The sequence below is a fragment of the Triturus cristatus genome, chromosome 7 (assembly GCF_964204655.1).
Source record: "Triturus cristatus chromosome 7, aTriCri1.1, whole genome shotgun sequence".
Taxonomy (NCBI): Eukaryota; Metazoa; Chordata; class Amphibia; order Caudata; family Salamandridae; genus Triturus; species Triturus cristatus.
Genome location: NC_140590.1, coordinates 725,088,493 through 725,115,670, shown reverse-complemented (window position 1 = coordinate 725,115,670; position 27,178 = coordinate 725,088,493). Strand labels below are relative to the sequence as shown.

The following is a 27,178-nucleotide window of genomic DNA, read 5'->3' as shown; positions in this document are numbered from 1 at the left end:
TTGTCAACAAGCACCAGTATGCACTGTAAGATTTCGTACTTGCAAACCACATACAGTACAATGTTGATTCAGCATAACCAGGCGCATGGCAACTGCATAACATTATGCCCCAGAAACCGCACTAGTGGTTACAAGTATAAACCGCTGTCACGAGAAGCGTGATGTCAGTACTATTTCTCTTGATCACTGAAATAGCTTTTTAGGGTATATTCTCGTGATCTGTTATACTGTTATATTCTATGAGTCTTATAGCGTATATAAGAGGGATTTTTATTTTGTTTTCTGATTATAAATTTTTATCTTTTTTTGATTTTTCAACTTATTATCCTATGTTTTACCCTCTAAGTGCTATGAGTCAGAAAAGTAAGATGTTAACTAAAGTTCGATATCATGAATTACATTTGCGAACGTCATTTTCTGTCATCACAGGCCCAACGCCCGGCAAAACTTAAAGAGTATAAAACTCATTGTAGAGATAAACTAATGCCTCTAATTAGATGCTGGTCCAGGGAATATCATCATTTAATTCCAGAATGTCACAACGGAGTCTGTGGACCCATTTCTGTTCTTTAATGAACAAGTATCTGGAGGCATCACTAATGTGTTGCGGAATCATCGGTTTCTCCAGTACTGTCCAGTTGAATTCGTCTGCAGTGTGATTGACCTCTGAGAAATGCCTAGTGAGTCTAGTGTTCAACTTGCGGCACCTAAAAGTGCTCTTGTGCTCCAACATACGTAACCTCACCTTACGGGTAGTCATCCCCACATACCTAGTTTGGCAAGGGCATGTAAGTAGATAGATGACATTACTGCTATTACAGTTAGTAAAGTGGGTCTGAATCCAAGGTCTATTGGTCCCTATATCTATTGACGAAGTGTGAGTGGTTTGTGGGCAAACCGAGCACCCCCCGCAGAGGTGGTGTCCAGTCACAGCCGGTAGATCCCATAAAGTGCCCAGTGATCTAATAGGCCCAACCTGTGGTCGTGTATGGACCAATCGGTCCTTTATGTTGCCTGATCTTTTGAAAGCAAAAAGCGGCATCGCAATCTTCTCATTGCAACTATTTAACCTCTTCAGTGCCCATGACGAGATAGTCTCGTCATGGAGCACGGTTGCGCTGTGCCCATGACGAGACTATCTCGTCATGAGCCCCACCCACTAGTGCAACGCCCGGCACAGGAGGGGGAAAGGGAGTGGCACTGAAGGGGTTAAAATCCGCCAATGTTTTTTAATACTTTTCTTGATGTCATTAGATAAAGTACTAAAAGTGCTAACCAACGTCAGGCGCTCCAGAGGTGGCTTAGGTACAGGTGGTTCCAACAAGGCTTCACGATTGTAGAATCATGGCAATTCTTTATATGAGAAAGCTCCACACACCAGTTGTGTGTCAGCAATGGCATTTCAGTGCGATCAGCAAACTAACACTTATTGATAATACACGCCTGGGTTAACTTATGACCACTTATTCTCCTTGCCTCACAGACCCAGGAGCAATGTCCAGCATACACACGTCCTAACAGGAACAGCCATGGCTGCAGTAAAACTTGCAACAATTTGACAAAGAGTGAACTCAAGCTACTTGAAATCAGAAGTTTAGGATCCTTCTTACCCCAGGAAGAAAATCTGAGTCTTTGGATGACAGAAACAAGTCTATAAAAGGGACTCAGTGGGGCCGATTCACAGAACTAACTTAAGACAAAATCCTAAACTTCCTACTTTTGGTATTCACAGAAGTTAGGATTTTGTCTTAAGTTTGTCTTAAGACAAACTTAAGACAGACTTAAGACAGACTTAAGACAAACTTAAGACTGACTTAAGACAGACTTAAGACAGACTTAAGACAGACTTAAGACAGACTTAAGACAGACTTAAGACAGACTTAAGACAGACTTAAGACAGACTTAAGACAAATTTAAGACAAAATCCTAACTTCTGTGAATACCAAAAGTAGTAAGTTTAGGATTTTGTCTTAAGTTAGTTCTGTGAATCGGGCCCTTTGATTTTGGGGTCCGTGTGAAGTTTATCTGGCAGTAACATATTGTGTTATGTAATCACGGTGCTTTACTAAAAATATAATTCACAATGGGCAAGGCTACAATTTTTAAGGAATTACAGTCTGACCCTGGGGCATCAGTGAAAGCCAATCTAAGATGAATAATTGTTGTAGGAAGTTTGGAGGCAAATATTTAGTTTCTTGTTACATAGCTGTAGCCTCTCAACCCAGCAGATTTTCACTGTTCCTGTTGTATAATGTATTTAGTTCAAGATCCCATCAATGACCATAGCAGTCTCTCTGACACGCTTCATAGTTGAGAGACACCTATAGTTCATTGTGAAGTGCGCGGCACTGTGGTGTGAGTTTCTCTTCCAATACTCCATCTGGCGCGCACACCCAAGGATCATATGTTTCCCACTGCCACGCCAAGAGCCTTGCCTTCAGCATCTCCAGGATTACTGAGAACTGAGGGTCAGACGCTAAGTTCCTGGTCTCTGAGGGATCTGTGCTCTGGTCAAACAGCTCCCAGCGGTCTCGATAGTAGTACTGATGTAAAGTCTTGAACCAGTATGTGGTCTGTCCCGTGCTGGTGCGGTTGAGTAGATCCTGGAATGAGGGAGAGATATAGAAGTCCTGATCAATCGGAAAGGGCATTTTGAAGTTGAGGTTATGAACAAGATGATATTGCTGGTGCTGAATGGACCGCATGGGGTAGTACATAGTGACTTCATGGTGCCCCTGACTGCTAAAAACTGTGGTCCAGGACTGCTCTGACACCAGAGCTGGCAGGAGTGATTTTCCAGTGAGTTGGACAGTTTTAGAGCCAAAGATGCTGTAGTTCGGATATGGAATGGAGAACCAGTCTAGGACAGTGGGGGTAATATCTGGAATAAAAAGAGTTCAAAGTTAAGTATGCACACTGAAAATGAAAATATGTATATGAAAAATCCAATCACAAACTTGGTCCGGAATGTGCTGAATCAAGGTAGAATAATATCATTAGAGCAGGAGAACTTCCTGGTTATTATTTCCATACTATTGTATTGTACGGCAACATTTATATAGCGCTTACTACCTCTATGTGAGGAGCTGAAGCACTTGCCTATATGAGTAGCATGCTACACCATGTAGGATGTGCTGTTGGAAGTATGTTGTCTTTGTTTTGATTCTATGTGGGAAGCGTTTCCATGTCATGCGTGATGATCACCGAGGTGTGATTAGCGTGTTATGCGACCAGCGAGTTGGATAATGAAGTGTGAGAAACAGACATGAAGTTTTGTTGTTTTCATTATTCTGGTAGCTTTAAAATGCTCTGCTGGTTCCTTTATGGTATTTGATATGATTAAGTCTGCTTAACTGGTTACTACATAAGGTTGTCCAATTGAGATTATGTGTATAGGACTGGCCGTAGCGGGCAACGGGCATGTCTCAGGTGGGCCGGCAGGGTGGGTGCCGGTTTTGGGCCCCTGGGAGGCAATTCTTGTTACCGGGGGGGTCGGCAATATCGCACCCCTGTAACAAAATCGGCCACAGCAAACAGATCAGCTGCACCCCTGCCCCCTTCTCCCCCCAGGGGGGCTGGCCGAGCAATCTGCCAGGGCCGGTTTTGGTTCCCAGTCCGTCCCTACCAGACCTGGAATGGTTGGAGGGAGTTAGAATTGGAGAGAACTGCTGGGAAGGGCATTTCTATTATCATCCCTCCCATATTTGAGTTTCGACGTGAGATGTAAAGAAGCTGTCAGATTGTGGATATATGGGACCTACAGTGGTGGACTACATTAATGTCCTCCAAATTGTCCAGCAATGTGTGACAGATCTCTCTAGTTAGGCCATGCCCGTTCATTTGGTGATGTCTGGTTTTTAGCTGTACAGTGCTGATGATGAACACCCTTCATAGAAGATATGCCTTATGTGAGTTTAAGAGGTATAATCTCTAATTTGTTGCTGACCGCTGCGTATTATGGTTTTAGTACTACTGTGGCCCATAACTGTTATAGATCCATGTACATTACTATTTAATGCCAGAGCGATCCATAGGTCAGCTCGTCTTAGCTTACTAGCATATTGAAAATAGTTTGCTTCAGGAGCTGTTTGCAGTTCATGGGTTGTAAGATGAGGATTGCGCTTGAAGGTGTGACTGTTTTCTGGGCTCTGTTCCCAGAATGTGGGTGGTGCAGTTATCTAGGATATAGCCATGTTTTCAACTGTATTCTGGAGTGTACATGCTCCCGAGTGCTTCTAATGTTGGCAGTGAGTTCTAGAGCTTGACATCTTAAACTGAGAAAGCAGTGCCTCCTACAGATTTCTTATGGTAAGGTTGTATAATAAATGGTGCAAGCCTGAACCGCAGTGTTTTGTTTGATTTGTAGTGCTTGAATTTAAAATGTAGGTATAGCAGCCCTTTTCCTTGGAAGGCTTATGGACATTGCAGACTGCCTTCTACATTGCCCTTCCATCTAAACGTAGCCAGTGGACAGATTGCAGGAGTGGAGTCATGTGTTCTCTTGGGTGAAGGTGTAGAAGAAGCCTTGCAGCAGCATTTTGGATGAGATGTATTTTACATATGTTGAATGGGGATGCGTCAAGGTATAGGCAGTTGGCTTAGCCAAGCTCGGAGTTTACGAGTGTGAGGATAGCTTGCAGTTTATATTGGTGTGCAAGTTATAGGAAGATACAAATGCGTCATAGTGTTTTCATTGTGTAGAAGGCACTAGTGACGGTTAGCATGCGGTATCAAGGATAGGTCTGAATTAATGGTTACACCTAGGTTTCTAACTTCTCTTGATGTTGGAGGCACTTGAAGTTTCCTATGCCATAAGGTGGTAGGCTGGTACTTTTGCCATTGGCCACAGGTAAAAATCTGTGTCTTTACGGTATTGAACTTTAGATGGTTATTCATCATCCATGTGTTTATGGCACAAATGCAGTCATCCAGTGAATTGTACGGTTTTTTAGGGCCTCCATTTATAAAATGATTTAAGTATCATCTGAGTAGTTGAAACAGGTGAGGTTGTATAATAGAATCAGATTTGATCAATGGGATAGGTAGATGTTGAATATTAGAGAGAGATGATGGACCGCTGAGGAATGCCATAGTTTTGTGTGTGAGGAGGTGATGGGAAAGGGGATAGGCTGACTATACTTTGTCTGTCTGTGAGATAAGAAGCAATCACTTTTTTTTTTTTACATTTTTATTGCCATTTTGCAATTAACGAAAATTGGTACAGTACAGTAGTATTCAATGGTGTACACCTGATGTTCCAAGATATTTTACATGAGTTGTATAGCTGACATCTTCACCAGTAAATGTGCCACACATTTTCTAACTGAAAAGCGACAGTTCCTGTCTTAGTCTCGTTATTCACTGACATCTGACAATGATTCCTCATGTGGGGGCTCACAGATATCCCCACGGAAAGCATTCCATCTGCTCCACACCGCATCCATTTTTTGGGGCATCCTCTGTGGACATATACTGATTTCTCAATTATCATTGCATTGTCCATGTCTCGACACCATTGGTGATGGTTAGAAGGCTGTCGCGATCCACAATGTTGAGCTATATTTCGTTTGGCCAATGTCATACCCAGTATCACCCAGTCCTGAGTCATATGGTTGAGATCTGTGGGCTCCCAAATATTAAGAAGGCATCTCTTTGGTTCCGGCGGAACCTTAACATCAGTAACCTGCGAAATTGTACGCATAACCGCCTCCTAATAAGGTGTAATATCCGGACATTGCCAGAGCGTGTGCAGGAATGTGCCTGATGCGCCACACTGTCTCAGGCAGAGCGGTATGTCCATCTTACCTATTTTGTGTAGAAGTGTTCGCATATAATAAGTGCGATGTAGAATTTTCAATTGTATCAGTTTGAGTTTAGATGATATTGCTACCTCTTTTGGGGACGCGAGTACCTCCTGCCAATCTGTGTCGTCTAGTTCTCCCACCTCCGATTCCCATCGTGCCTAAAGGGCTGTCGTGGGGTCCGGTTGATTATTTATCATTTTCCGGTAGGTTTGGGAAATGGCTTTTTTGCTCAGGTGATCCATCAAGAGTCTATCCTCCAGCGGTGATGCTTCTGCGAGTTGCATGCCTGGTGGAAGTATTCCCATGAGGGCGTGTCTAATCTGCATATAACGGAATGCTTCCGTCTGTGCTAGTTCGTAAGTGACCTGCAGCTGGGCAAATGTGACTATTTCGCCTTTCTTCCACATGTCTCCCACCTTTGAGATTCCTCTCAAATCCCACTGTCGAAAGCCTTTGGTATTGCGTAGTTTACCTAACCTTTTGGTTTCCTATAGTGGCGTGGCCTGCGTTATTACTCCTTCCCAGCCCAGCGCACGCTGTGCCTCAAACCAGACTTGGATGGTGTGTGCCGTTGGACCTGTGAAAGCAGTCCTTTTAGTCTTGTTGAATAGTAGAAGCAAACACTTTTAGAGCATTTTCATAGATTTCAAGATCGTGGGGTCTTTGAAATAGCGTGTAATGATGCACAGAGTCAAATGCAGCTAATAAATCTAGAAGTAACAAGGCAGCCTCTCTGTTTGTGTCCACTGTGAGTTTTAGATCATCCCAAATGAATATGATGGCTGACTATGCCTCTGCTTGGTCTGAAACTGGACTGTTGGTCTGACAGTAAGCTTTAATGATCTGTAAAGTTAGGGAGTTACGTAAACACTGCTCTCTCAAAATGCTTCCTACGAATGGTTCATTTGATATGGACCTGAAGTTTGCTGGGTTGGACGGGGTGAGGATTTTCTTTCCGAAGACAGGTCTACTGTAGGAGATTTTCAGCTAGTCAGCATCTGGCTACCTCCCCTGCACAGGCTGAACAAAGGATATCTTTAAAGCCTTTTGGCTGGGTCTGAAGGTGATCCTGATGGTCTGGCTGCAATGATAATATCAAAGAAATCTTTTTGTGACAGGGTATTGAAATTATGCATTGATGGATGATTATTTGTGTATTTTTTCAGTGGTGGTTAGGTCATGCGTTGTTGTGGTGTTGTCCGCGTTCTTCTTAAGGAAATTTTCAATCTTTTTATTTTTTGTCACAGTGGTCTTGTGATTGCGGTGTTTCTGTGTTTAGGTACTCTGAATTGCGAATTTCTGTTAGAATGTTGGGAGGTCTTTAGGAATGCAGCTTACTTCAGGTATACGTGTGGAGTAGAGGTGTGTTTTTGTGGCTCTAATGGCTCTTATGTAGGCTCTGTTATAGTGCCATAGCGTGCTTTTGTCTATTTCATCTCCTGATTTTCTCTCTATGCATTGCAGTATGTTAAGTTGTGCTTTCATTATTTTGATGTTATAAACCCATGTGGTGTTCTTTTTGTGGTCAATCTTGGATTTGGTTTTTCTTGGCATCTGTTTGTCCAGTGTAGTAGAGATCCACTTGTAGAAGGTCTGTATGTCTTTCAGTCGCATATTTAATGGGGTTCTTTAAGGTGGGTGTTGAGTGGCTGGATGTCTAGTTCCTACCATTGTCTGTACATGCGTTTGTTGTTTGCAAAGTGTGATTGATAGCTGTGTAGATCCTGAAAGTGATGATGTGCAAATATGACAACTAGCATGTGTCCTATGAAGCGCTTAGGGCTAGAACTGATTAGTTGAAGACTAAAAGGTTGTTTGTGATAGCTGTTGTAGGTAAATTTGTCAAACAATATGTTGAAGTCTCCTTGAATATATAGGTTTGTGTGGTCCAGAGGAGTTTTAGTTACCATATCAAGTAGGACAACTTTAACTTTGGCATAGCTGCATGGTGGTCTATATATTAAGAGGAAGGAATAAGTAATAGTTTCAGTGGTATGACATCTTATCAAGGATTCACAGACGTCCATGTTAAGGCTTTCAATTATTATTTGTATTTTTATTTAATGGATGACAGCCAGGCCTCCTTCAATTTTGCCCATTCGATTTATGTTTATGATGTGATAATCAGTAGGGATGGCCTTGTGGCATATGCGTGCAGAGCATTCACTGGGTCATGTTTCTGTAAAGAAAGTGAGGTCTGCTGTTGTTCCTGAGAGTAGGTCAAAAGTGATTATTGTTCATGGATCTTGAGTAAGCATTTCAGTTGTGTTTCTTTCTTCTTCATTTCCCGTAGTTTGAATAGAGGGGAAGGGGCATAGCCCATTTTGATGTGGCTGATTTGGGGATCTGACTTTTGGTGGGGGAAGGGAGATGGTTTGGAAAGAAAAAAGAGGAGTTTGAGGTAGGTTTGGGTGGGGGGGCTTTTGTGATGGGTCATGGTGTTGTAACTGCTGTGTTATCTGGTGATTTGTGTAGAGTGTGGGGGATTGCAGTGTGAAGGTACGATCAGGGAACTTTCTGATCATACGTTCTTGCTTTCACATGATTTTTAGTTTCCTTCTGGCAAGTGTTTGTAGGTTATTTGGGTTGTGGTTATTGAATTGTAGTATTGTTTGTGATAGGTTGCGTGGTGTTGAGGCTGTTTTTTAGTTTAGGAAACGTTAGGGGGTTGATAGGGAGATTTAATAGGGAAACAGCTTTTACTACGCATGCGATAGATAGATCGCATGCCATTACAATGAGTTTGTTACAACAACCGCGTTGTAACATCGCAAACCATTACATCGCAAGTTGTTACAACGACTTGCGATAGGGGGCACAAGGTGTTGGATTTACAATCCAACACATTCCCTGCTGTTGCACAAACTGGAGTAGGAATAGTAAATAATATTATTTCTAAGTCCAGCGCGCCCCCCACAGCAAGTCGTTGTAACCACTTGCGATGGAATGCTTCACGGTGTAACAACATGGTCGTTGTAACGACCGGGTTGTAATGGCATGCGATCTATCGCATGCGTAGTGAAGATACATATTCTATTTAACACTGGTTAAAGTCACTCAGTGTTTGTATATGAGGGATGTGTATTATTAGTATTGGTGTGGTTTTAATGCAGAAGAAGAAGATAAGGTTCTTGATAAAGCAAACTTGGAGGCAAAGGCAGGGTGCATCACTAACACTAAGGAAGCTTCCATTATATTCTGGAGGAGTATTGGTCTAAATGTTGTGATGTGTTCAAATTAAACCATTATTTAGTTATTTAACAGCAGACATTTTGTTCCCAGTTGTGAAGTATCATTCTTACCCAGCAGGCTCCCGAAAGACTGGCTGAGCTGCCCCCAGCGCCCAGGCTGGTCTGGAGAGGACACCAGCATGGGCTCCCTCATGCCTGAGCGGTACAGGTTGGTTCTTCCATTGGGGAAGGGGATGCCATTATCTGAACTGTAGATGACTAGGGTGTCGTTTTCAAAGCCAGCGTCATGCAGCTCTTTCAGGACAAGGCCGATACCTGCAGGGACAAGAGGAGACTGATAATCCGGCAGCACAGAAACTGCTCACAGGCTTGAGACTTCTGAAAAAAGAAGGGGGCAAAGGGGGATGATTTATTCAAAGCCCTAGGTGCAGAGCAGATCTCACAGTATCAGTGATGCATAAGGAATGCTCAATAAACTTACTAAACACAACAAACAGCAGAACCGACCCACCATAAATATGCAAGGTATTTAAAGTGGTCATAATAACAGGGGGCAACAGTGGTAGAGAACGGGATCCTCTAAGAAGACAGTCTTGGGGCACTAACCTGAAACCAGCAGTGATCAATAACTTGTTTTCATGTTTCATTCTTTTTTAAAAAAAATGCCCCACTGGATGGACTATTTTGGCTTATTTTACATATTATGTTTAACTATTTTACTTGAAAACGTATGATCTGCATAACACATTACCTACCATTTATGGGAAGGAGCAGGTTCAGAGGAAAGAGGGTGCTACTCACAATAGTGATGCTTGTGCTCCTAGTATTTCATCCCAGTCCCCTAACCACTGGCTTGGTTCTCTATATGTAAGCATCTTGCCGGCAGGCTACATTGAGGAGGTAATTTTTGCCCACCTCAAAATAAGTTTGAAAAGATGCCCTACTGCATGTGATGCATGGTGGCCGTGCTCCTCTACCACAATGGAGGGATCCACATATATCAGACACTATTCTAGAAGAGGTAATGGAAGATGCCGCCTGCAAGAATAGGGGCTTAGGAAAACCTGTAGAAGTCACTATGCTGAGGAACTTGCACTTATTGTTACGTCAAATCCCAACTCTGACAGACTTCAGGGAGGGTTTTAAAGCATCAGTAGATGACCAGAAAGGCATCACACCAAACTGAAGGATAACACCCAGATGAAACACTGAGTGGAGGAGCTGCAGTGAGAGAGCAACGTAGAAATGGTAATAAATCCTCACCTCTATCCAAAAAGTACAGCTGCAAAATAGAAGAAAGCGCAGTTGAAAGTGGAAGAAATCTAATCGGGGAAATGTGGCAGAAATGAACACCAAGAATCTATGTCATAAAGAAAGGAAGGGATTTGCAAAAGAGCCTTCAAAAACGAGTCAAGACCCCAAGCAAAATTCAATCAGAGAACAAGTGCCTAATAAAATATCTTCAAAGACCTCAAAAGCGGCTAAACATCAACAGCCTCTATTCACAAGAAACAAAACAGTTACATCAAGACCTGATACCAGCTAGAAAATTCATAAAAACACACACAACTTCCTTCTCCAGATGAGGGAGGAAAAGGTTGTGCACATGCTGCAGTCTCCATTTTCACCTTCCTGTAAGGGAAGTTAATCAATCCATTTGAAGCAAGAAATCTGATAGAAGTGGAAATTAGGGACCTTAGAAGCAATAGATGATTTGGTCCCGTGGAATGGTCTAGCAGAGCATATCCTGCAAATGAAAGATTACAATTTTCACAATGAACATCCAAAGAGATTCTCAGAAGCCAGTGAAGCGTTAATGACTGTAGAAGTACTTTTGGCAATGCCTTACGAAGGGGGGCCACATGAAGCCAGGCTGGATAAGCTCAATGTGCAGTTGAACAGCACACATCCTTCAAAAAGAGGCACTAGAAATCTTCCAATAAAGTTAGAGAAACATTCCCAATTCAAGACCAGAATCTGATCAATGCGGAGGCTCCTGCATGATTTTGCTAGTGTTTGCGGGAGTCCTGATAAGTCCTCTGGTCAAGGTCCTCCGTATTTGTAGAAGAACCAATTACGGTCGGGACATTCTGAGATGTTTCCTGCCCATTCTTTACAAGAGCATGGACTGAACTGGGGAAAGAAGAAACCGTCTAAAAATATAAGGAACTTGTCTACCATCCTGTAAACAATCAAAAAAGATAAGAGGGCTCGCCAAATTGTTCTGGGCTCTATATACACATCATCTGGCAGTGGAACACTAGTACTGTTCAAAAAGAGAAAAACTCACACCCACACCCACATTTTCCTCCAGGTTCCCAGTACCAATAAGTTATTTGCTCCCAATGCCACCTACCTATATTAAAAAAGGAGGAATGGAATGAGCAGAAACCTTCAGCTCAAAGGCTGGAAGACTAGAGTCATCATTCTTGTAACTCACAACCTATTTTGTTCCACCTAAAGACAAGTTTCTCTAACATCATCTTCAATGCACTCCTCACCATAGCCGGACAACTTCCCTATGCCCATGAGGTAGCTAAGATCCACTCTATAGCTGGAGAGGCAAAAAGCAGCTTATACAAATTCGTATCTCTCAAAAAGAAACTCCCCTACATCATTCCTCCTACCCTCAGAAACACAACTGGCACCTTCATCAACTCCAAACTGTACTATGTCAAGGTCTGGTGCTCTGTCCTATTTACCAACTGGACCGACTTCAAACATTGCAAAAGCAACTGTGAAGTATGCCACAGGGATTAAGAAAGGAGCCATCATATCTCATCTGATTAAACTTTCGTGGCTCCTCACCTGAGGAGGGATCATCTTCAGAATCATGTGTCTAACATGCAAATCTCTGCCTGAAACGGCCATGGCACAGCACGGCAACAAAATTACATCATGGTATACCCCCTTAGTTGTGCTGATTACAACATACTAAGAATACACATCCCCAGATACATACGGAGGGATGATTGAGTCTTCACAAGTGAAACCCACAAACTCTGAAATTATTTCCCACCTGCAATTACCATTAGCTCCTCACCTTAGAAACATAAGAAACACCTCATGGCCCTTCATGTTTCTCCTCAGAACACATATGAGCGATGTCACAGGAATCTTCCCACCTGCCTGTGATTTTTGCGCCCGATTGAGCCCTTGTCCAAGCTGTGCTTTGAGATAATTGGCGGTCTACATCAAAATTGTTAAAATGCTATGACATGTTACAAAAATAAACAAATAAACCTTACTGAAAATGACACGTTTTAACGTGAGGCCCAATGGGATATACACAGAGAAGGCCAAGAACTATATAGAATCTCGAAAATAAGAAGTATTGTGGTCCCTACATGAGTAATAGAGTTTCTGTGGGCCAAATGCCTAGGTGATCCCCTAGGCCAACAGCTCAGTAAGACCCCTATGACAGAGGCCAAGGTCAAGACGCGAGGCAAAGCTAAATTCCACAAGCACACAGTGGAAATAGAACTATGTATCATGGGCAGAAAGAGGCAGTTGGAAGGTAAAAAGAGAGGCAGCATGTAAAGGCCTTTAGGAGAAACATTGATCATGGCTGAGCCCAGAATATTATACCAAAACGGAGAGGAGAAAAAGCCAAACTGTCACTAAAGGATTTGAAAAAAATATTACAACATGTAAAATAAGATTTAATTCAGATAAACATTGAAGCACCACAATAAATTCCAAGTATCCCAGAGATCATAGATGAGGTAAAACTGAGCGTGGTGAATACGAAGAAATATTGATTTTAATTGCACCTACCCAGCAGAGTCAAAGGATATAGAAATATGGGTTCCCATACTTGTCACAATTCAGATGACAACAAAATTAAATAATTTGAAGATGTCAAGAAGAAATAAGATTGTTTTCACGGAAGTATCTCCAGATCACATAGTACTCTTTCCTAGGCTCAAAGGATGACTCTCATTCCACACTAATAATTTAGCCACATGGTTGAATCATCACTGGAATATTGGCCTACAAACACTATCTCAAAATAATGGAGGGAGCAAAATCTGATTTGTTCAAAGAGAATAATGGAAACTCGGATAAAAATGGAAGCACAGAGAATGGAACTGGTTTCCCATCGTGGTAGTTATTCCAGTAAAAATGGGTAACCCAGAAAAGATAGGGACCAAGATGAAAGCAATGTCGAAAACATTAGGATTTTTTCCCCATTGGACTGAAAATGTAAATAAAATCTAAATTAAAGAAAGATATACTATTGGGAAGACTACTAAAGAAAGAAATTGGCCCTGTACATTATTATTTATATTATTTATTACACATTTAGCATTGAGGCGATTTCTATGATTTCTATCCATGAGAGTGCACCAGTGGCACCCGGTAAACACCCGGTACATCGCGGCTGCTAGTGCGCATACCATTACTTCGCAAGCGTTACTATGCTTGTGATGTTACAACGAGTACCATTAGTACGCAAGTTGTTACATTGCAAGCGTTGTTACAACGTATGCGTTGTAATGGAATGCGCTATCCACATCACTGCACAAACCTCTAATCAGTCAAGAGGCAGCACTGGTCCTTTTAGAGGAAAAATGGCATCCTCATCTAAACTCACATTCCGTGCAGAATATCACACATGCCTCGTTATGTGGTGCGCTTTATAAGGATTTGAAAAGGAGCTGGCTAATTTCAAACTTTTCCGAAAATAATTAGAAGAGTCTTTTTCCTCAGACAGGGTAATAATTTAGCAGAGTTCAGTGGAACAAACTTTCAATGTATTTCATGTGAACCACTGTTCTGCCTGGGTCGGGCCTCTCTCCCGGTTGGAGACTTTTCAGAAGGTTGGAGGCACATAATAACGATGATAATAACAATGTGGATAGCGAATGCGTTGTAATGGTATGCGCTATCCACATCATTGTTTGGAAGGCTCTTCCGTTTCAAAACAACGATGTGCATATATGACGTCGCGGGAGAAGAGAGGAAGAACGGAGGAGAGAGAGGTAAGTGTAGTTTTTTGGGTTGTGCAGGGGGTAGTCTTTTAGGTTGTAGGGTTGTGTTTGAATAGTGTAGTGCAGTGTATTTGAGTTTAGGGCAGTGTCGGGGGTCATGAAAGATAGTGTTGGGGAGTAGGGACAGGACTAGGTGTCGGGGGAGGGATGTGCAGGGGGTAGTGTTTTAGGGTAATGTTGTAGGGATTGTGTAGTATAGGGTAGTGTATTAAGGTTTAGGGTAGTGTATGGGGGCATGCAGGGTAGTGTTTGAGTGTAGGGTGTGGAATGGGGGGAAGAGGAGGGGTGTGCAGGAGGTAGTGAATTAGGGGTTAGGGTAGTGGTGTGGTGTTTGTGTAGGGTAGTGTTTTATGGTTTAGGGTAGTGTCGGGGGGTCGTGAAGTGTAGTGTTAGAGTGTAGGGTCCAGGCGGGGGAAGGTTGTGTCGGGGGTAGTGAATTAGGCTTTAGGGTAGTGTAGTGGTGTTTAAGTAGTGTAGGGTAATGTAGTGTGTGAGGGTTTGAGTAGTGTTGAAATTTTATGGGTAAATGAGAATGTATAAAAATAGGAGGAGGTACAATTAATTTTGAAAACAAAAACTCACCCATCCTAAAGCACTTCGCATGATTTTAGTGCAATGTATTTTATTAGCATAAACCATTTCTAGAAAAAAACGTAGTAGTGCTATGCGTACTATAGACACTATCATCTTTCTTTGTGGATAAGATCAATAACATTCATAGCCTCTCATCCCACATTGTCAGTGAACCTCATAATCAGGATGCTGCTAACAACGACCCCTTGTTTTCCATCCCCCTTAATGAATTCAGGGAACTTATCCATGAGGATGTCTCAACCGCGCTCAGGAAGGTGAAATCTGGCTCTCCAACCGACCCGGTCTCCTCTCATGAATTGGACCATCCCTTCTTCCCGGCCTAACCAAGCTCCTCAACCTATCGTTACTCCATTCAATTGTTCCAACTAGGTGGAAGGCGGCTATGGTTAGACCCATATTAAAGAAGCCAACTCTAGACCCGAAACAGACTAACAACTATCGGCCAATTTCCCTTCTCCCTCTTTTCGGGAAGGTATTAAGAGTCATTAGTTAATAAACAACTCGTCAATCACCTAGAGAGCAATAACTTGTTGGACCCTTCTCAATCTGGGTTCCAGGCTTCTCATAGCACCGAAACTGCCTTGCTGGAAATAGTGGATAACATAAGACTCTCCCTTGACGCCAGACGATCTGCCATTCTGGTCCTTCTTGACCTGTTAGCTGCCTTCGACACCATCTCCCACAGCATCCTCCTGAACCGTCAGCGGGAGCTGGGCGTCGGGGCCCCGATTTGAACTGACTCAGGAGCTACCTGACAGATCACACATCAAAAGTTCAGATAGGCTTATTTACCCACAGCAGCCAACTCATTGACAAGGGTGTCCCCCAGGGTTCCATTTTGAGCCCTACTCTCTTCAATCCTTATGTGGCACCACTTGCTAACGTAATTAAAAACCACAGCTTTTCCACAGTGTCGGACGCTGATGACACTCAGCTGTTAATTATTCTTGGACCAGGCCCAACCGATACCAAACGCTGTTTCAGACAGTGTATGTCTGATATACATGGCTGGAGGTTAAACAATCATTTGCAACTGAACGCTAGTAAAACTGAAATCATCCTTTTTGGTAAAGCACAAACCATTTGGTCAAGTGACTGGTGGCCTCTGAATCTGGGCACATGCCCTTCACCTAAGATGGCTGTCCGAAACCAAGGGGTGCTGATTGACAATAAACTCTCCATGTAGGATCATGTCAATCATGTGACCGGCATCTGCTACTGATTGATGCGCAGCCTCCATAAAATCTTTACTGGTGCAAGCATTAATCATCAGTCGTCTGGATTATGGTAATGCCTTATTGGCTTCCATAAATGAAGAGTACTTAACAAAACTCCAGGTCCTCCAAAATACGCGGCGAGATTAGCACTAAACCTACCATTCCGCTCCCCCTCGGCACCATGATTGAAAACCCTTCACTGGCTCCCGATTAGAAAACTTATTACTTTCAAGATTACCTGTCTAGTGCACAAAACTCTCAGTGGACACGGCCCTCATTACCTGCTCAATACAAAAATAACTGGGTCTCTGAAGGTCTCAAACTAAAATTTCAGTATACGCCGAGGTGTAGATACATTCTACTTTTATACCGTGTATACCTCTCTATATAAGTATGAGGTAATCACCATCAGCTTTACACCTTCAATTTAAAAAAAAATTAATTAATACACACGAGAAAATATTTCATTTTATAAATGGCAGTCCCCAATTTTTCACTAAAAACCCCCTGTCCACACTACAGGAAGGGTCAATCAAAATAGAAATATTTTTTGCAAAAATGTGAAAAAATTGGAAAAACGAGATGACATCTCATGTGCGCACCACCAATTGAGCTTGCTGGTTGGTACTCACCAGCTATGACCACTTTTATCATCATTGGCTGTCATCTCGCTTATAAAAATTATATATAAAGTGTCCAAAAAATAAACAGTGATGTTAGATAGTGAATCAATCACATCCCACGATGCGACCAAAAAGAATATAAAATTGAAAAAGGTTGCACTTTTTCACGAACTCAACTTTATTATTCCTTCTCTGTGCACCTGATTCAAATTAAAAAGGTTGCTTATCATGCATACCATAATACTGAGCCTCATTACCTGCTAACAAACTGAAAATACATCAGCCCTCCAGAACTCTTCGATCAGCCAATAAACACCTTCTGATTCCTCCTAAAATCCGTACCGCCAGAAATGGCGGAAGATCTTTTTCCTGTCTTGCACCCACCCTTTGGAACACACTCCCCCTTCACCTCCGTACAGAGACTGACCATAGGAAGTTTCGTAAATTGCTCAGAACCTGGCTGTTTTAAGACCATTTCTTTTCTAGTCTGTTTCTTCATTCACCTTCTCTAAATCAAGCTAGTGCTTTCAGACCTTCAGGTGAAATGTGTGCTCAATAAAAACCAATACATAACATAACAAATATGGTCGCAAAACAATCATACATTGCTGTAAGACTTGCTAATAGCCCTTGGCACACCCCTTCCAAATAGCAAGTCGCAAACCATATTTTGCGAGTCGGTAATAGGTTACCAACTCGCAAAATATGGTTTGTGCATCGGGTAGACCAATCTTGCAGTTGCAAATGTGCCGAATTCCTGTTTGCGACCACAAAAAACGGTTGTACATCTGCCCCATAGAGTACAATGGAATAAAGTGGAGTGGAGTGCCGTACAGAGTGGAGTAATGATTCACAGAGTAGAGTGGAGTAAATTAAGGTGCAGTTGCATACAAAGAGTTGCGTACAGTGTTGTATAGTGGACTAGAGTATCATAGAGCGGCACAGAGTAGAGTAGGGTGTTCTATAGTGGCATAATGTATAGTACAGTGTTATACAGTGGAGTGTAGGGGTATACACAAAGTAACGTTTCGGAGAGTGGCATACAGTGTAGTAGTGTGTTGTAGAGTAAAGATGTATAAAGTACAGCAGTGTATCAAACAGTGGGGCTTGACAGAGGGGATTGCTGTATAGTAACGTTGAGTGAGGTAAAGTCTCATACAGTGAGTAGAGTAAAGTGGTGTAACGTAGTGTGGAGTAAAATACAATATAATGTATTGGTATGTCGTAGAGTGGCACAGAGTGGAATGTAGTGGTGTAGCATAGGTAGTAAATTGTTATAAATTGGAGTGGGCTTTCGGACATTAGAGTGGATTGCTGTGTCATATAGAAAAGTGTTGAATAATGGAATAGAGTGTAAGGGCATAGGGCATGGAGTATAAAGTTGGACAGTGGAGAGTGTACATGGAAAGAGTGTTGTAGAATGTTATAGAGTGCCATAAAGTGTGGTAGGCTTTTATAGAGTGAACTTGTATAGCGTGGAGGAGAGTGTCATACAGTGGAGCGGTGCAGAGTGGAGTGGCGTACACTGTAGTAGCGCAGAGTGGATTACTGTAAAGTGGAACAGAGTACAGTGGAACACTGTACAGTGGAGTGTACACGAGTGGAGTGGCATACAATGGAATACCGAAGAGTGAAGTGGTGTACAGCAGAGTGGCATAGAATGGAGTAGGGTACGGTGGATTTGCGTAGAGTTGGGTGGCATAAATTGAATAGGCGTAGCATAGAGTTGAGCAAACTGTTATTAATTTGAGTGGCGTCTCATACAGTAGAGTGGAGTGCTGTATTGTACAGTGTTGGAAACTGTCACAGAGTGGAGTACAGTGTTGTACAATAGAGCATACGGGCATAGAGTCGAGCACCAATTTGTACAGTGGAGTTTAAGAGGATAGAGTGGAGTAAAGTGTAATAGATTAGCACAGAGTGTAGTAGAGTTTTGTACAGTGGAATTATATGGAGTGGAGGAGAGCACAGACTGGAGGGGAGCGGACTGGAGTGTCATAGAGTGAAGCAGTGTACAGTAGAGTGGCATAAAGTGAAATAGCGCAGCGTGGAGCTCCGTAGATTGGAAAGCATCTAGTGGAATAGTGTACAGTGGAGTGGCATACAGTGGAGTAGCACACAGAGGAGTGGCATAAAGTGTAACAGTGTATAGCATAGTAGCATACAGTAGAGTGACGTACAGTGATGTGGTGTAGACTGGAGTGGTGTGTTGTAGGGTGGGGTAGAGTGTAATAGCATACAGACGAGCGACGTACAGTGGAGAGGGGTAGAATGGAATACCATACAGTAGAATGGCAAAGACTGAAGTTGTGTACAGTGTGATAGGGTACAGTGGAGTGGCATACAGTGACAGTGGAATAGCGTGGCATGGAGTACAGTGGAGTGGCGTAGAGTAGAATAGCGTACAGTGGAACATAGTTGAGTAGAATAGCGTAGAGAGGGGTGGCATGCAGTGGAGGGGTGTAGACTGGAGTGACATACAGTGGAGTGGGGTACAGTGGAACAGCATGTAGTGGAGTGGTGTAGAGTGGAGTGGCGTGCAATGGACTAGCGTAGAACGGAGTTGCGTAGAGTGGAGTGGCATACACTAAAGTGACAGAGTAGAGAAACAAAGTGTAGTGGCATACATTAAATTAGAATAAAGTGGAATAGTGAATAGTGTAGTAGCGTAGAGTGGAGTGTTGTACAGTAGAGAGGTGTAGACAGGAGTGCCATACAGTGGAACAGGGTAGAGTGTAATAGCGTACAGGGGGGTGGCATACATTGGAGTGGCGTCCAATGGAATAGCATAGAATGAAGTGGCATAGAGTGGAGTGCCATACACTGGAATGGCGTAGAGTGGAGTAGCGTAGAGCGGCGTCTAGTGGAGTGGTGTACAGTAAGAATCCCCAGTATTTTGAGGCCTGTGATGGCAAATTTTGTGACAAAAATGCTACATTTGCGATCCCAAACCCCAAAATTGCGTGATGCAGGGGTATCACAATCCGATAATATAGCTAGGGCTTAGTTATATTTTGGGCCATGGTATGCCGCAGTAACTTGGCAATGTTCCGTGGTATATGGCAATGACAAGCCAGTTTATAATTGGGTAAGGGCTGTTTTTAGAGAAGGAAAAGGCAGGCATATAGTTTCTTACTACACTTTGTCTGTGTTTAGTGGTAGGGCCTTAGATAGAGGTAGTAGTAGGTCCCTACCTATTACCACTTTACTAAAGTGGTAATAGGTAGGAACATTTTTACTTGTTTCTATATTTTTAAGTAAGTTTATGGCCATGAACAAAAGAAGTTTCACAACATTTTGTGAAATTCCGTCAAGTATAGCGGTGACAGGTATCACTAAGTTTAAGTGCCTTAAAACTTAAAAAGATACTAACCCTACATAACTGCACTGTCCAAAAAGCTTTGTCTTACCGACATAATGTATAATCCTGCCAAATTTCATATAAATCCATTCAGCTGTTTTCGCACTACGTCAAAAACAATAGTCTATGGGAAATGCATTGGTGGAAAAATATGTTTTGGACCCCCTTTTATCTCTGCACCCCCTTAATGATTCACCACAAGCAGAAAATGCTATGGGTCTGGAAAGTTTTGTGGTGATTCATCAAACGGGTGTAAAGTTATTAAGGAGCTAAATTCCGAGGAATTCCTATCTCTGGAATGCCAACTATAACTATGTGTGGCAATCAGATTTAATGTGATTTCTTCCATTTTATCTATTGTATTTATGTATTTGTTTATTACATATGCAGGCTAGTTTTTTGAGTGCTTCCTAGCTACTTTTAGTAGTATGGTGCCGCACAGATATCACTAATTTGCTGAACTTATAACCTCATAACCACAATATCACATCACTTGCAATAGCAAAAAGATTAATCTACATATTCTAATGCACATTGCTGTGGAATTTCATTACAATCCATTCAGGTGTTTTGCCGTTAAGTGAAATGCAAAAGTCTATGTAAAATGAATTAGATTGTAAAGTGTGTTTTGGAACCCTCTTTTTTTCTCTGCACCCCCTTGACTAAACGTTGTCAAATTTTCAATCCTTCACCAATGTAATGGGTGCAATAAATCTGCAAAGTTTTGCAAAGATTCGTTAAACTGGTGCAAAGTAAATAAAGAACAAAAATATGAGAAATTACTATCTCTAGTGACCCTAATTATAACTAGAGAATGGGAAACTCCACTCTGCAATATATAGTAAAGTTGCAAACTGAGTCTGCCTTGATCTTGTGTGAATAAGAAGTTTGTGGAAGTGATATATATATATATATATATATATCACAACAAACCCCTCCAGTTTTGAGAAGCAGAAGGCCACACGGGGAATATCTTGCAGAAGTCTTTAATGGGATGCAGGCATAATGCATTTCGGCGACATTTCGCCTCCCTCAGATGCCGTCAAAAACATGCTCCAACTCCATCCCCACCTTTAAATCTCCTGCCGTTCTCCCATTGGTGTTTAGAGCTCCGCCCCACAGTCCTTATAATGCACACCTGCTGTGGTTTGATGTTCTTGCCTACAGTTCCCACAATCCAACAAAAATGAGACAGGCAGTGCTTTGGGGAAACAAAACTCAATGTTCAAATCATCGGCGAAAGGTGAGTGTTGTTGCGATGGTTGGCCATGTATTAGATTACTGTCCCCAGACTTCGTCGGGTCCCCACTTACGTTCCAGCCTCTCATGTAGATTCAAAGGGGGGCGCGAGTCGGGATACAATGATTCCCGGCTCCTCGTACCATGACGAGCTGCTCTAGGCAGCAGCCCTATCTTTTCTCCACAATCCGAGGCGGGCCGGAGCATACCAATCCCTTGGTCCACAAAACATCAGCGACAGCTGCACCAGTGTTGACTCCGGCCACATAACGGAACAGGGCCTCCTCAGCACGCAACTGGCTAGCGTGCTAAACATATCACAACAAACCCCTCCAGTTTTGAGAAGCAGAAGACCACACGGGGAATATCTTGCAGAAGTCGTTAATGGGATGCAGGCATAATGCATTTCGGCGACATTTCGCCTTCCTCAGATGCCGTCAAAAACATGCTCCAACTCCATCCCCACCTTTAAATCTCCTGCCGTTCTCCCATTGGTGTTTAGAGCTCCGCCCCACAGTCCTTATAATGCACACCTGCTGTGGTTTGATGTTCTTGCCTACAGTTCCCACAATCCAACAAAAATGAGACAGGCAGTGCTTTGGGGAAACAAAACTCAATGTTCAAATCATCGGCGAAAGGTGAGTGTTGTTGCGATGGTTGGCCATGTATTAGATTACTGTCCCCAGACTTCGTCGGGTCCCCGCTTACGTTCCAGCCTCTCATGTAGATTCAAAGGGGGGCGCGAGTCGGGATACAATGATTCCCGGCTCCTCGTACCATGACGAGCTGCTCTAGGCAGCAGCCCTATCTTTTCTCCACAATCCGAGGCGGGCCGGAGCATACCAATCCCTTGGTCCACAAAACATCAGCGACAGCTGCACCAGTGTTGACTCCGGCCACATAACGGAACAGGGCCTCCTCAGCACGCAACTGGCTAGCGTGCTAAACATATCACAACAAACCCCTCCAGTTTTGAGAAGCAGAAGGCCACACGGGGAATATCTATAACTAGAGAATGGGAAACTCCACTCTGCAATATATAGTAAAGTTGCAAACTGAGTCTGCCTTGATCTTGTGTGAATAAGAAGTTTGTGGAAGTGATATATATATATATATATATATATATATATATATATATATATATATATATATATATATATATATATATTTCCAAACAAAAAGCACCCACAATTGAAGGCGCCACACACGGTCATGTTTCTCTTCCTTTTATTTTGCGAGACATGCAGGGTAACAGCATCGATTGTTCCATCTTCAGTTATGCCAATATTACCAAACGCGTTTCGGGCGTTGTCACCGGTTTCGGCTTGTCTGGAGAGAAGGCAGCAGTCATTTCCATCGCACTCACGGTGAATTTATATAGTCCCGCCCATACAGGCATCTGCACACTTTGCATTGTGGTTATCAGAGTTGTTTAAGGCAAAAGTATTCCCTCATGGGAGTCGCAATGTTCTCGGTAATTGTTATTTTCACATACCACAGTGGGCGGCTGTCAACAATCAAAGTCGTCACTCTGCAACATTCCAGTCCAAGCAAAACGGACACGCCGTTCCGAATGCGCCATTGTAATCAAGGCGCTGGAGCCACTCTGTCAGCAGCGGGGCGCCCTCGCAACCTGGGTAGGCCGCCGTAATTTTCCAAGCGAAAAGCACCCACAATTGAAGACGCCACACACGGTCGTGTTTCTCTTCCTTTTTTTCTTTTTGCGGGACATGCAGGGTAACAGCATCGATTGTTCCAGCTTCAGTTATGCCAATATTACCAAACACGTTTCGGGCGTTATCACACCCTTTGTCACTGGTTTTGGCTTGTCTGGAGAGAAGGCAGCAGTCATTTCCAACGCACTCGCGGTGAGTTTATATAGTCCCGCCAATACGGGCGTCTGCACACTTTGCATTGTGGTTATCAGAGTTGTTTAAGGCAAAAGTATTCCCTCATGGGAGTCGCAATGTTCTCCGTAATAGTTATTTTCACATACCACAGTGGGCGGCTGTCAACAATAAAAGTCATCGCTCTGCAACATTCCAGTCCAAGCAAAACAGACACGCCATTCCGAATGCCCCATTGTAATCAAGGCACTGGAGCCGCTGTGTCAGCAGCGGGGCGCCCTCGCGACCCGGGTAGGCCGCCAAGATTTCCAAACGAACAACACCCACAATTGAACGCACCACACACGGTCGTGTTTCTCTTCCTTTTATTTTGCAGGACATGCAGGGTAACAGCATCGATTGTTCCAGCTTCAGGTATGCCAATATTACCAAACGCGTTATCACGCCCTTTGTCACTGGTTTCGGCTTGTCTGGAGAGAAGGCAGCAGTCATTTCCATCGCACTCGCGTGAGTTTATATAGTCCCGCCCATACGGGCGTCTGCACGCTTTGCATTGTGGTTATCAGAGTTCTTTAAGGCAAAAGTATTCCCTCATGGGAGCTGCAATGTTCTCCGTAATTGTTATTTTCACATACCACAGTGGGCGACTGTCAACAATCAAAGTCGTCGCTCTGCAACATCCCAGTCCAAGAAAAACAAACACGCCGTTCCGAATGTGCCATTGTAATCACGGCGCTGGAGCCGCTCTGCCAGCAGCGGGGCGCCCTCGCGACCTGGGTAGGCCGCCAATATTTCCAAACAAAAAGCACCCACAATTGAAGGCGCCACATATGGTCGTTATTCTCTTCTATAGATATATATAGATATATATATATATATAGATATATATATATATATACAGCAAACCACCGCCGCCGCTCCTCTTGCCCCGGGTGCTCACTCATGTGGTGGTGAGCCGCAATCAATTCAATAGGGAGGCATATCCTTCTCATGCCCAAGTGGAAAGCACATACAGGAGCCATATTCAGTAAAGTGCTTTATTGTGTAGACCCCCTGCACCGACAGACGCGTTTCGCCTTGCGGCTTTGTCAATGTCAGTTACACCATGCAAAACAGGCAGTATTTCATACTCAACATGTTACATGATATTTCATTAACATAAATGAAGGACTTACGCCGCTTTGATACTAAAATTCATGGCGCCCATCTTAGAACATGTTTTCCTGCATTTGCTAGTTCTACTGCCGAAGGAAAAGTGGGAAAGTGCTCTTATGTGATTTAAAAACAGTTATACATGGGTGAACATAATTATTTTCCGACATTTGCAGTGACCAATACTTTTTAAGCATTCTTAAATAGTAATTGCTAAAAACAAATGTTTCTAATTCATACTTTTGTTTAGACATTATATATATCTTTTCACAATGTTCACTCCTTTGTATGTTTATTATGCCCTGAATGGGCAATTATGCGTCAGGTTTTTTAGGGGGGGGGGGAGACAGGCTACAATTTACATTTCATATACGACATTCTCCCCTTTCCCTGATGGAAATTAGGTTGTATAGATATGTAACCCCTACTAGAGATGAACCCATAGTGCCTCATCATTGTTGAGCCCTATGGGGGCCTTTGTTTGGAGATCAATCATATATTTTGATTCCAATATCTGCAATCTTTTGGTTCCGTCACCTCTCCTTTATTCATTCTCTATTCGGTCTATGCAGTAGAACTTCAACAAATCCAGATTGCTTTTATGGAATTTCTTGAAATGAGGTGCAACCGGATAATTAGTATCCTTGTTTGTTTTCGCACGCATGTGTTCGAGAACACACTTCTTGGTAGGGTGAATTGTGCTTCCTATGTATCGCTTGGAACACGGACATTCCAAGCAATACACCGTAAAGTCTGAATTGCAGTTGATGAATTGTTTATTATTTCTTAGAGGCCTAGGATCCCCTGGTCTCTCCTTGTAACTTATGACTTTATTGCTATATTTGCACGCTTTCCAATGCATGCATGGATATAATCCTACTGCATTGATTCTGTTCTTCACCTTCGGTATCGCATCATAGTGGCTATGGATTAAATGATCTTTAAGTGATTGACTTCGCTTGTATGTAATCAAAGGATAGACTGGAATAAGATTTTTCAGCACATTATCTGTCTTAAGTATGTGCCAATTCTTCCTAAAGATATGCACGCTATCCCCAGATTTACCATTATAGTTGGTTATCATCCTAACAGGTCCCTCCTGTGTGGCGGTTTCATGGATTTTAAGCTACCAATAGGTTGCTTCTCTCTATTTTGTCCACTCTGTCACTTGCCTGTTGTAAGGTAGAGTTGGTATACCCTCTCATTTTAAACCTCACCAATGCTTCTTTTCTAGCTTGTTGGAAATCTTGTTGGGCCGAGCAATTACGTTTTATACGTAAAAGTTCTCCATATGGAATATTTCTCACTTGACTTTTGGGATGATAGCTAACTGCAAGTAATACCGCGTTACCTGCTGTAGGCTTTCTGTATAGTCGTGTCTGTAGGGCACCTTGTTCGACAAATACTTCCAAATCTAGGTAATTTACCGATCTTTCGCTAATATGACCTGTAAACTGTAAGTTACATTTCTTATTGTTCAGTGAGGTAATGTACTCCTCAGCTGAGGATCGACTCCCACGACAAACAATAAAAAGATCGTCTATGTACCTTGCCCATATTATATTCTCCATCCACTGCTAGTGGGGTACCCCCAGGCCACGTGCTTCTCCCACCAGCCCACGAAAAGATTTGCGTAGCTGGGGGCGAAGCACGTACTCATGGCGGCCCCCTGTTGTTGTTTACATAGATTCCCTGCAAACAATTTGTTTTTGTTATTTAAGCAGTAGGTGATCATATGGAGAAACATCAAATTATGCTTTTGAAATTTAAGTGGTCTTTTGTTAAGAAACCAATTCACAGCTGTGACACCATCCACATGATTTATGCAGCTATATAAACTGGTAATTTGCAAGGTAATGAGGAGCATGTCTGTTTCCCAACAAATCCCCTCTATTAACCTCAGAAAGTCCTGAGTGTCTCGGATATAAGATGCCAAATCTTTAACAAGGAGAGAAAGGAAGAAATCAATATAAGTCGATGTATTTTCTAGAAGGCTATTGATAGAGGCCACAATAGGTCTTCCTGGAGGGTCAATGGGGTCTTTATGTACTTTTGGGAGGTGATAAAAGGTTTATATATTTATAAATAACTTATTGGCGGACGCTACTGGATTTACTGTCAGGTAGACCCATGCACATGTCAAAAGAGGGGTGTGCATTGGGGTATTTGATGAGACCGGCGAAGGCTAAACACACAAACAAATTCCTGAGCCTGGTGTTGCTCCAACGTAAACAGAGCATAGTGATGAACTGGAAGTCCGGTGTAGTCCCTCGGTCTCGGGATGGGTCTGGGAACTAATAAAGGAGTGCACCGGTGAAATCACGGTTCTAACTCACATGCACTAACAAATGGGGAGGGAACATTTTTACTGCCACTTCAGGCTAAGTCAGATGAGATGCCACCATAAATAGAAATGGGAAAAGACACCTCAATGTGGTAACTGTGCATGCTTTGACCAATGGTGACTATGTCCGCTGCACAGTGGGGGAGGATTTGGAATGGCACACCCTATAGCGTCCTTTGCTATTGAGCCTCATTAAAAGCACAACATGCTGAAACTTTGCCTTGGAAATATAGGGGAAGGGGTGAAAGGAATGGCAATGGGAGCTGTTGGCCTGCATAATATTGGGATGTGAGTTTTGTTGTTGTTTGTTTTTTTTCACATTTTTGGCTCGGATTCATAACCAGACATGATTGCTTGATGTCCAGTTGCCTTGGCATACTAGCTGATGTTGCAACTTGCCTTGATATATGCATGTCAATGTATAACTGTGCTTTTGTGAATTACTAATAAAGAGCTATTTAAGTCTCCTCATAATAATAGTATGAATAAAAATAGGATTATTTTTGTCAGTTGGCCATGCTGATCACTAACCTGGTCTGCATGTCTGGCCTGTTGAATATTAACTCTAATTCTATCAAGCAACTGGTAGCAATTCCATTAAAACGTAATCTTTCTGAGTTACTTCAACTCTCCTATTCTACCTCAACCCTCTCTCTTTACCTCTCTCTACATCTCTATGTAACAAACTCCTCTCTGTCTCAACTCTCTACCTCACGTCTCCTCAGCTCTATCTCATTATATACACATCTCTATCTCACATGACATTGCCTCGCTTCACCTCCTTCTAACGTACTCAGCCCTCTTCACCACCA

At 42.7% G+C, this 27,178-nt stretch overlaps 1 protein-coding gene across 1 annotated transcript in view; it reads right to left on the bottom strand.

Moving 5' to 3' along the window:
• Positions 1–1,339: 1,339 nt before the first annotated feature.
• Positions 1,340–27,178, bottom strand: part of SGSH (N-sulfoglucosamine sulfohydrolase) — a 236,364-nt gene continuing 210,525 nt past the window's right edge. The window contains exons 7-8 of the mRNA XM_085617436.1: positions 9,107–9,310; positions 1,340–2,881 (exon numbers count right to left, since the gene is read on the bottom strand). Coding sequence (XP_085473562.1) covers positions 2,322–2,881; positions 9,107–9,310 — 764 coding nt within the window. The 3' untranslated portion in view covers positions 1,340–2,321. The remainder of the gene's footprint in view (positions 2,882–9,106; positions 9,311–27,178) is intronic.